Genomic DNA, 11,028 nt, shown 5'->3' with positions numbered 1-11,028 from the left:
CAATTGGAGGTGTCTATGCAAAGGCACAATAATGTCTTATTTATAGGCTAAGGAAATGATGCCCGTGAATGTGCAATAAACTCATGCACCAAAGTCTACAAACAAATAGTAAGTGGGCTCCACTACTTTCAATACTTTTCAACTTGAATATTTTATCATTATCTACCTTTTGCTTTACATATATATATATTTAAAATGTCGTTCTATAAAGAAGAATTTTGGTGTTTGATAAAATTTAAATAAATAAATAAAACTACATCTTACTCTCAAATAATTGGTATAAAAAAACTTCTAGTTAAAACTTTCATATAAAACTTAGTAAATATCGTGCCTACTTAATAATTTAAAAAAAAAGATAAAAATAAAAAATGACGTTAACTTGCAGACTAGATGTATCAGGTTCGAACCCTATGACCTCTTAATTGTGTATGTGTGAGAAACCCCTCTCCCCTCTAGTTTAGACTATCACTTGTACTTAAATAAATAAATAAATAAGACAAAAGCACATATTATTAATCAAAGGAAAAAAAAATTCTCATATCATACATTAATATCTATGGACTACTTATTATGGAGCTTTTTTTTTTTTTCCCTAAATCCCAGTTTATTTATGAGAGATTAGGGGCCCAAATTATAAAAATACCCCATATGAAATGGACTTTAGAAACACACCCAAAACTCATTTACAACATAACAAAAAAGCTTTTAACTTCTTATAAATTACAAAACTGCCATCAATTTCTTCAAATAAGCCCAATTCCAAAATCTCATAAAAATACCCAAAACAGTCAATAAGGCATCAAAGTAATTTAATAATCATTATTAAATTCAATAAGGCTAACTGTCATTTTTTGAGTTTTTTTTAGAGATATTTAGTGATATACCCATTTCTAGCACTAATATTATAAATAAACCCTACACAATTGAATTCCTATAAACAAACCCAAAAAAACTCAAAAAATGATAGCTAGCCTTATTGAATTTAATATTGATTATTAAATTACTTTGATGCCCTATTGAGTGCTTTGGGTATTTTTATGAGATTTTTGGGTTGGGCTTGTTTTAAGAAATTGATGGCAGTTTTGTAATTTATAAGAAGTTAAAAGCTTTTTTGTTATGTTGTAAATGGGCTTTGGGTGTGTTTCTAAAGTCCATTTTATAATGGGTATTTTTATAATTTGGGCCCCCATATTGGGTATAATAGTGAATCTCCCTTTTTTTTAAGTTTATTTATAGAAATTCAATTGTGTAGAGTTTTATTTGTAATATTAATGCTAAGAATGGATATATTACTAAATATCTCTTTATTTATTTGTACGTGTTTATTGCTATGCTCACAAAACAAATAGAAGAGAAATGTGTAGGGTCCAAAAGTGCACACGTCCTAAAGTTTTTTTGTAAATCATTGAAAAGCAAAAATGGGAGAGCTGTAAGGCTATAATGGTAATTGGACAAGCAGTGGTTCTTCCTCTACCCGCCTCACATTCGTTTCAACATGGATCATACAATACAGTTTAATCCGTTAAACACAGAGAGAAATGCACCTTCTCTCTTCTCCCCCTCCTCCCTCAAACCCCAACTTCACTGTCTTCTCCTGCACCTCCCAAAACCCTAACAACCACTCCAAGTTTGCCTTCAAAATCCCCACTTTGCCCCTCCACTCTTCCCCTTATTCCCTCTCAGCCCCTCCACGCTGCTCCATCCGGGACTCCTCCGTACCAGTCCTCGACCAGACCACACTCCCCTCTTCCGACTCCTCCAACGACGCCGTTTCGAAAGAACAGAGCCAAAGCAATGCCGTGCTGCCCGAGGCAGAGTCGTCAAAAAGAGTGCTCGTGGTTCGCCGGCCGGCCATGGAAGTCTCCGGCGACGGCGACGGCGACGGTGGTGAGGAGGCACCGACGGCCCTCGATGCAGGGCTTGCCGAGTTGGCGAAGAAGATGCCGATATTCGAGCCGGAACAGAAGGCTGAATCGGGTGTGAAAGAGAAGCCATTGTCGGTGAACTTGGACTTGGCGTTGTATAGAGCTAAGATCTTGACCAGAAACTATCGATACGCTGAAGCAGAGAAATTACTTGAAAAGGTATATAATCTTCCAATATCAATTATCAATTGTGTTTGCGGTTATGCATGTCTGAATTTTTTGAAGTGTTTAAAAATTAAAATTAGTAGTATTCTGTTTCACTGAGAGTGGTTTTGTTTGCAACAACAGTGTATATATTATTGGCCTGAAGATGGAAGAGCGTACGTGGCGCTGGGGAAGGCCTTAAGCAAACAATCGAAGACGGCCGAAGCTCGAGCTGTGTATGAGAAAGGCTGCCAAGCTACTCAAGGAGAAAATCCATACATTTGGCAGGTTTGGTTTTCTCTGTTTTTCAAATTGAACTTTGTGCAACTGGTTAACTGTTATGAAAAATTGAAATTTTAAAGTGTGGGGCAGGCCTTGTTAATATGAGTACTAATTATTTTAAGATTTGGTATTGGAAAATGGAAATATCTTCTTCCATTGATGCCCAAAATGGTGAATCATTAGTTCTGGTTGATGCTTTTTAACCATGAACAAATCAGGCTTTCTGTTGTTTGTTATAGAAGTCCGAAAGAAAGTACCTTGTTGGGAAGTCATATGTGGGAATAGTTCTTGTTAGGACTGATTGATTGATTGATTTCATTGAGGTGGTCGTTTACAGTGCTGGGCTGTTTTGGAAAATAAGATGGGAAATACAAGGAGAGCAAGGGAATTATTTGATGCGGCCACGGTTGCTGATAAGAGGCACATTGCTGCCTGGCATGGGTGGGGAGTTCTAGAGCTAAAGCAGGGAAATATAAAAAAGGCAAGGCATCTGCTTGCTAAAGGTCTAAAATTTTGTGGAGGGAATGAGTACGTGTACCAGACACTTGCATTGCTGGAAGCTAAAGCGAATCGCTATGAGCAGGCTCGATATTTGTTCAGGCAGGCCACCAAGAGCAATCCCAAAAGCTGTGCCAGTTGGCTTGTAAGTCATCATTCTCCTGCACGTAGGCCTCTCTGTTACAAGTTAACTTTCCATGTCTTTCTGGCTGTTGAAATGTCTTTTTCCTGGTAGTAATTTGTCCAATTCTTATGATTCAGGCATGGGCTCAATTGGAGATGCAACAGGAGAACAATCGTGCTGCCAGGCAACTCTTTGAGGTGATTGTTTATTTTACTGTGATCATGCATGACTATCAGTTTCCATTTCCTTGTAGATTAGGACTTTGCTGCAGCTCTTTTCTTAGAATGTTTCAGTTACTAAATTGGATATGTTTAGTTTATTTTGTTTTATTTTCTGTATTTACAGCGTTGATTGTGATGTTTTCCACCTCTATTTGTAGAAAGCGATACAGGCAAGCCCCAAGAATAGGTTTGCATGGCATGTTTGGGGAATGTTTGAAGCTAATATTGGTGACGTTGACAAAGCAAGAAAGCTTTTAAAGATAGGTCATGCGCTCAATCCGAGGGATCCAGTTCTGCTTCAGTCCCTTGCTTTATTAGAATATAAAAACTCAACTGCAAATCTTGCTCGACAGTTGTTCAGGAGAGCATCTGAGTTGGATCCCAGGCATCAACCAGTATGGACGGTAAGATTCGCTTATCCGTACAGAGATCCGAGTTGGATCATAAATCATAAACCCGATGCCATTTATTTGTTTGAGATGACGACCTGATAAATTATGTGTGTGGATGATGCTTGTATACTGCTAATTGGTTGAAGTGAAGTATGAATGCTCTTCAACAGTACTAAAAGCAGAATTGGAATTAGTCAGACTTTGCGATGATAGAGAATGCGAAAACATTTATTAGGCGTTTTTTGTTGCCTACATAAAGTGCTGGACTGTACAGACCATTACCGTTCCTTGTTGCATAGCATTGATACCCTTCTTATCCAAGTTATTTCATACCACATCATCATTTCTTACACAAGAAAAGAAAAGTAATTTCCATCCTTTATGCATTGGCCACTTTCTGAAATAACCAGACAGATTTATCCTCGGGAATTACAGGACTTGTTTGTGTATACGTGCATCATTGTGAATTCAACAGAAAACTAATTCTCTAAATGTGAAATCTTCGGGTGTTTATAGGCTTGGGGATGGATGGAATGGAAAGAAGGAAACATAGAGACAGCAAGGAAATTATACCAAAAAGCATTGTCCATCAACTCAACCAGTGAAACTGCTGCTCGTTGCCTGCAGGTAATGACCGTTGTTAGGTGTCCGGTATCTTATACTTGAAAATGTTCAGTTATGTTATACTTGAAACAGAAACTTCCTTAAGGTCTTCTCTATCATGTTTCTTATAAAAAAAAAGATTAGCGACGGCACATAACAAGCCATATTTTTAAGGAAGAAACTTAGATCAACGCCATAGCAAACATTATCCACATGTATGATTATTAAGGCTTCATGCCAATGACCATCTGTTTCTGTGGTAGGCTTGGGGAGTTCTGGAACAGAGAAATGGTAACCTATCAGCTGCCAGGAGATTGTTTAGGTCCTCCCTTAATATAAATTCTCAGAGTTATGTCACATGGATGACATGGGCATCATTAGAGGAAAATCAAGGAAACTCTGTACGTGCAGAGGAAATTCGTGACCTCTATTTCCAGCAGGTTAGTAATTAGCATAGTCACTGCATTTTATATGTGAGAAAGCTATCTGTTCGGGATATTTGTCTTGGAAGGCTTCAAGCCCTCAGCTTTTAACACTCGTTTGTTTCTCGCAACAGCGCATTGAAATTGTGGATGATGCTTCATGGATTATGGGATTCTTAGACATTATAGACCCCGCGCTTGACCGTATAAAGAGTCTCTTGAAGTTGGACCAGAATTCACAACAAATACAACAGGATTCTCTGAGAACAATAACAGGAGCAAATGAAAATAATATCGATGAAGAGTCGGCTGGCCCTTCCTCTAAAAGAAATGACATGGAAAGTGAGAGTGGTTTTGATGTGGATGCTTTTGTTACAGAAAAATTATCTCTAGACCCATCCATGCTAGAAGTTCAGATGGAAACCTCACGGCCTTTTGTACTAAACAGAACAAGAGCGAAAGTATTATAGTGATTTGCCAAATGGAGAAGAACCTGTTACATAGTACAGAAAACATTAGAGCATTTTAATCGTATATATGACAGGGCCTCTTGTGGGTTTTGTGGTTTGTATCTTGAAATTTGAGGCTGAGGGCTCGCCTTGTATATTTCATACCTCGGAGTAAGGTAACTTGATATGCAAGTAAAACTTGTAATTTACTGGACAACACAGAAAAACCATTTGCATTGGGCTTCAGCCTTCAATGATTAAAGAAAATATTTTGGAATGTTAAACTCTTTTCCTATTTTTAGTTAATCTCGTTTGTGTTTCATTTGTTAGTAGCTCACAGACATGATTTGTTCATCTATGCAAAGGCAAAATAAATTCCTATGCTTACCATTTGTGCATCCACGGCTACCTCTTACTGGCCTCTCCAAAAGGAACGGGGAGATGTCAAAATTCAAATAAGCCAGTCTTTTATGTAATTTTTAATTATCTATAGGAATGAAAGGGCCCGTTTGACAGATGACGTGGAGCATGTGGGAACCTAATTAAATCAAAATCCTAGGTCAATTAATTAGGCCAATTAATTTGGGAATTATTTGACCTAATTAGGAGTTACCTAACCTAATTGGGAATTACCTAATCAAATTGGGGGTTACTTGATCCCCAATTTAATTAGGGATTTGGTTAATCAATAATTCCTAAATGCACCAACCCCACCAACCACACCAACTCCACCAACCTCTGAAACCCTAGCCTCCGAGACCTCTGTAAAAGCATAGCCACACACAATGGTTGAGGTACGTCAGAATTCCTACTCAAACTCTGCATAAGTTATTTCTTAAAAACCCTAGCAACCTCCTCTCTTTCTCTCTCTCTCACAAGGCTCCGGCCACCACACACGGCTCCGGCCACCCGATTTTCCTTGAATTACCCTACCTAACTTAGGCATCGGAGGGCCTTTGGCCAACACCCCCCGGGTGTGGTCTTTTACTCCGATCTGTTTTGCAGGGAGAAAGAGAGGCGGAGAAGACGAAGGAATCTTTTGGCGAATATTCTTTTGGGGGAAATTTACTCCCACAAATTGGTGCTTTCATTGAGAGCGCGAGATATATTCAAAGCGTGCTCCAAAATCCATCTTTCACACATTTTTTCAAACAACCATGGTTGATACGAGACGTACGAAGAGTAATGCCACCACGATGGGCCCATCTCATGGTTTCGTGGTGGAAACCTCAATGCAACCGCATGGAATCGTGGCTGCCAACGCCTTGCAGTCATCCTCTAGTGCTTTGCAGCCGCCTTCAGCTGCCGGAATTGCAGAACAGCCGCCACATGACCCTGGGACCTCCACAGCCTTGCAGTTGCCAGCGCCGATTACCGGAGCTGCTCTGCCTCGCTGTCCTACCGTCGGAGAACAGTAGCAGCCACACCACTCAACTACTGGATTTGCTGCGCAGCCCCATGGCTACTCCGACGTCGTCCCAGTCTTGGAGCAGATCCATTCTCTCCCTCCTCTGCGATCACACTTGGCATATGCACCTGTGTATGCCTCTAATGGAGCCCTAGCCCAGATGCCGTTGGGCCCGATGCACAACACTCTACTTGACCCGCGCAGTCAGGTGGACCTTAACTCACGGGTCGATCAACTCACACAGAGGGTCGATGATCAGAACAACCTGATCGGCCAGCTACTCAGGCAGATCAACTTGAATCAAGGCCCAAACCTTGGACCCAGTGACGAGGAGAGAAGGGCACACCAGCACGCCGGCAAGCAGTTCGAGAGGTCCCAGGCTGGTCAGACAAGAGCAAACCGGCAGAGAATAGATCGAGATCGAGCAGATGAGATGTAGACAGCCACGAGCCGTACTCTGAGCCGTTCGGGGCTCGGACCAAGGACCAATGTGCTCGAGAGGCTAGGCCCACATTCTAATGTCCACGCCCGTTTGGGCCCACAAGGAGCTCGAGTTCGTGAGCAGTCGCGCGACGAGCGCAACGACCGACGCCCACCAACCCGCTCGAGGGCCAACACGCGGCGGCAGGCTGTAGAAGAATCCTCACAAGCTCAATCTCCTAATCTGCCCCACGGGTAGGGCACCCAAGGGGATCGACCCTTGGGGACCGAGGAAGGAGTTAGCCAGTCACGCTCGAGACACCAAAGACGTCGACCTGAGCGACCCTCCTTGCGGGCAGAAGATGATGATCGACGCCCACCAACCTGCTCGAGGACCAACACGAGGCGACAAGATGTAGAGGAATCCTCACAAGCTCATTCTCCTAATCTGCCCCACTGGCAGAACACCCAAGGGGATCGACCCTTGGGAACCGAAGAAGAAGTTAGCCAATCACGCTCGAGACGCCGAAGACGTCGGCCCGAGACTCCAGTCCTGAGAGCAGAGGACTTCAAGAAGCTAGTGAATGACCGACTCCAAGCTCTCCAACTTAAAGGAAGCACGGAAGAAGCCCTGCACAAGGAAATTGATCGAGTTGACTGCTCGCCTTTTACCGACAAAGTGGAACGAGCTACTCCACCGAAGCGGTTCACAACGCCATCCATCACTCCATTCAAGGGAGACTCTGACCCTGAGAGCCATTTGAGGCACTTCAAGAGTGCCATGATCCTGTACAAGGCAGACGATGCCCTATTGTGCAAAGTGTTCGCGATGACCCTGCGAGGAGCAGCTCAAGATTGGTTCCACACTCTACCGTCCGCGTCGATAGGAAACTTCAAGGAGTTGGCCCTCATCTTCACAAAGGAGTATACCTCCTACAAGACGGTCAGAAAGCATGCAGACCATCTGTTCAACCTGCGAAACAGATGAGTCTCTACGAGACTACCTAAGACGGTTTAAGGCTGAAAAGGCTAACATCATAGGATGCAATGACCAAGTTGCATCCTCAGCTTTCAAGAAGGGCTTGCCAACCGAGTACGAGTTATACCGGGAGCTGGCCATAACACCAAGTCAAACCTTGGCAGAAGTGTTCGCGACGGCAGAACGCTACGCACTTTGGGACGATGATCGAATCGCCGCAAAGAAAGCTAGCAAGCACGTTGATCACCCGACGAAGCAGGCAAGCCAAAAGAGCAACCAGTTCGAGCAAAGAGCCCGAGATAAGCACAGATCGCGGCCCCGAGAGGGAAGCTCAGAAATAGGGACCTTCACTGAGTTCGCTATCCCAATTCATCAGATCCTGGCTCAAGTGAAGGACAAGCCGTGGGTGAGGAGACCGCCACCCATGAAGGGAGACCCCTCTAAGAGGGACACCAGTAAATACTGTGCATTCCACGGAGAGCACGGACATTACACCAACAACTGCAATGCTTGGAAAAGGCATCTTGAGGAGCTGGTCAGAGAAGGTCATTGCACAGAATTCGTCGCAAAGAAGGCCATCCAACAGATCGAGGATCGTGATGCGGCTGCCAAGGAACCTCCCAAAAAGGTCATTCGAATCAACACCATTCTAGCTGACTCCCGGGAGTCCGGGCTGACCACCAAGGAGCGTAAGAGGAAGATCGCGCAGGCGACTTATGTCTCCCAAGTCACAACAGGAGTACCAGTCATTGTGGATACACCCATCATTGGTTTCCAGAAGAAGGACTTGATCGGGCTTGACCTACCGCATAATGACGCTAGTCATCTGCATTCAGATTGAACAAGCTGAGATCGAGCGAATTCATGTGGATGAGGGCAGCGCAGCTAACATCCTGCAACTATCTGTCATCCAACAGATGGGATTGGAGCCCAAGATTAGCAAACTTGCCAGGTCGCTTACCGGCTTCAATGGGGCCACATCAATCACTGTTGGAACGATCGACCTTGACGTCCACGCACCCCCAGTGCTCTGCTCGCAAACCTTCATGGTCATCAACGAGATCTCCCCCTACAATGGAATCTTGGGCCGACCGTGGATCAGCAAGATCGAGGCCATCACATCTGCTCTACACCAGAAGATTCGATATCCCATCCCTGGAGGCGGAATCGGGCAGATCAATAGTGACCAAGCAATGGCAAGAAGATGCACAGCTCAAGGGCTCAAGAAGAGCAAGCAGTTGCAGTTCACACCAGTAATGCAAGCTGCCAACGAGGCACGAAGCGCTCCCAGCAAACAAGTAAGCTCGAACGAGAAGGGAGCTGCTACCCCACAATAGCAATTAATGAGCCAGGATCAAGGCGAGGGAATTCGCCAGGAAGACTCCCCTGAAAAGGGTTGGAAGCCTAAGGATGACGTCGAGTTAGTACCCCCTGATCCTAACCAGCCAGACAAGGAAGCGCAGATTGGCTCGCGCTAAAATCCAAACAAGAAGGATCGAGAGGAGGAAATCTGCCCGAAAGGCTCCTTTGAAGAAGGTTGGAAGCCTGAGGAAGACATTGAGTTAGTACCCCTCGATCCTAACCAGCCAAACAAGAAAGCGCGGATCGGCTCGCGCCTAAGCCCAGACGAGAAGGTGGAGCTGACCACCTTCCTCCAAAACAACAAAGACATGTTCGCGTGGTCACCATCTGACATGCCCAGCATCTACCCAAACATTATCTGCCACTGCCTCCATTTCAACCCTGCCAGCAATCCCGTTGTGCAGAAGAGACGCAACTTCGCTCCCGAGCGAGTCGCGATCATTGAAGCTGAGATCGACAAGCTTCTAGCTGCCGGATTTATTGAAGAGGTCTCCTACCTAGAATGGCTGGCCAACGTCGTTCTGTTGGCAAAACAAGAAAAAGGCAAATGGAAAGTGTGCGTCGATTACACCGACCAGCTGCTCAGCTTCATGGATGCTTACTCCGGCTATAATCAAATTATGATGTACGACGATGACAAGGCGAAGACCTCTTTCATCATCGAGAGAGGGACCTACTACTACAAGGTCATGCCCTTTGGGTTGAAGAACGCTGGAGCAACCTATCAAAGGCTCGTGAATAAGATTTTCAAGGAGCAGATCAGCAGAACCATGGAAGTCTATGTGGATGATATGCTGGTCAAAGCCCCCAAGCGTGGAGACCACCTCAAAAACCTCACCGAGGCTTTCAGCCTGCTCCGCCAATACCGCATGAAGCTGAATCCAAGTAAATGCACGTTTGGTGTATCATCCGGCCAATTCCTGGGGTACTTAGTCACACAACAAGGTATCGAGGCACACCCACGCCAAATTAAAGCCATTCTCGAGATGAAGTCACCTTCCACAGTGAAGGAAATACAAAGTCTGACGGGTAGAGCAGCAGCCCTTAACCGATTCCTCTCGAAGTCTACCGACAAGTGCAGACCATTCTTCAAAGCTTTGAAGAAGGGGCAAAAAGACAAGTGGGACGAGGAGTGTGAAGTAGCTTTCCAGAGTCTAAAGACCTACCTTACTTCACCTCCCTTGCTCTCGAAGCCAATTCCTGGTGAAGACTTGTTCGTGTACCTGGCAGTGTCCGACTCAGCCATCAGCTCAGCACTCATCCGAGAAGAACTTGGGGCCCAACATTCGATATTCTATACGTCAAAAGCTCTCCTCGATGCAGAGACTCGCTACCCAAAATTGGAGAAGCTCATTTTGGCCCTTGTCATTTTCGCGAGAAAGCTGCGACCTTATTACCAATCTCACCGAGTCATCGTTATAACTGACTTTCCTTTGAGATCAATCCTCCACAGCCCTGATGCTTCTCAGCGGCTCATGAAGTGGGCAATAGAGCTAAGCCAATACGACCTTCTCTACCGGCCAAAGACTGCAATAAAAGCCCATGCCTTAGCAGACTTTGTTGCAGAGTTCACACCATCAGCCGAAGAAGAGAAGCTGGTCAGCAAAAAGAAGGAAAGTTCGAGAGCCGAAAAGACCTCCACGAAACCTGACCAACCCAAAGGCATGTGGCAGCTACGCGTAGATAGAGCGTCGAACCAGAAAGGAGCTGGAGCAGGCGTCGTCATCGTCACCCTGGATGGAACCCTGTTAGAGCAAGCTATCACACTTGGCTTCCCGACTTCAAATAACGAGGCAGAG

At 44.6% G+C, this 11,028-nt stretch overlaps 2 protein-coding genes across 3 annotated transcripts in view; both read left to right on the top strand.

The window, feature by feature from the left end:
- The window catches only part of LOC117615365 (protein high chlorophyll fluorescent 107), a 7,407-nt gene extending 2,089 nt beyond the window's left edge, over positions 1-5,318 (top strand). The window contains exons 1-8 of one of the 2 annotated variants that reach the window (XM_034344438.1): positions 1,514-2,084; positions 2,214-2,357; positions 2,689-2,994; positions 3,111-3,170; positions 3,353-3,598; positions 4,103-4,213; positions 4,453-4,629; positions 4,746-5,318. In XM_034344438.1, coding sequence (XP_034200329.1) covers positions 1,539-2,084; positions 2,214-2,357; positions 2,689-2,994; positions 3,111-3,170; positions 3,353-3,598; positions 4,103-4,213; positions 4,453-4,629; positions 4,746-5,081 — 1,926 coding nt within the window. In that variant the 5' untranslated portion in view covers positions 1,514-1,538 and the 3' untranslated portion in view covers positions 5,082-5,318. Of the gene's footprint in view, positions 1-1,513; positions 2,085-2,213; positions 2,358-2,688; positions 2,995-3,110; positions 3,171-3,352; positions 3,599-4,102; positions 4,214-4,452; positions 4,630-4,745 lie in introns of those variants that run through there. The other variant, XM_034344439.1, reaches the window with a different exon arrangement.
- A 2,523-nt stretch (positions 5,319-7,841) lies between these two features.
- On the top strand, positions 7,842-9,204 carry LOC117638188. The gene is made up of 2 exons (XM_034373352.1): positions 7,842-8,606; positions 8,704-9,204. Exons 1-2 carry the CDS (start codon positions 7,842-7,844, stop codon positions 9,202-9,204), a joined length of 1,266 nt encoding a protein of 421 aa, XP_034229243.1.
- Positions 9,205-11,028: the final 1,824 nt, after the last annotated feature.

The sequence above is a fragment of the Prunus dulcis genome, chromosome 1 (assembly GCF_902201215.1).
Source record: "Prunus dulcis chromosome 1, ALMONDv2, whole genome shotgun sequence".
Classification (NCBI taxonomy): Eukaryota; Viridiplantae; Streptophyta; class Magnoliopsida; order Rosales; family Rosaceae; genus Prunus; species Prunus dulcis.
The sequence above is the reverse complement of the archived record's forward strand: the minus strand, read 5'-3'. Positions and strand labels throughout refer to the sequence as shown.

What these genes read in the sequence shown, in the direction of transcription:
- LOC117638188 (XM_034373352.1), top strand. Translation starts at nt 7,842, where the DNA reads ATGCAGACCATCTGTTCAACCTGCGAAACAGATGAGTCTCTACGAGAC. An exon ending in TCTCCCAAGTCACAACAGGA is followed by an intron (nt 8,607 to 8,703) that starts GTACCAGTCATT and finishes ATCTGCATTCAG; the next exon opens with ATTGAACAAGCTGAGATCGA.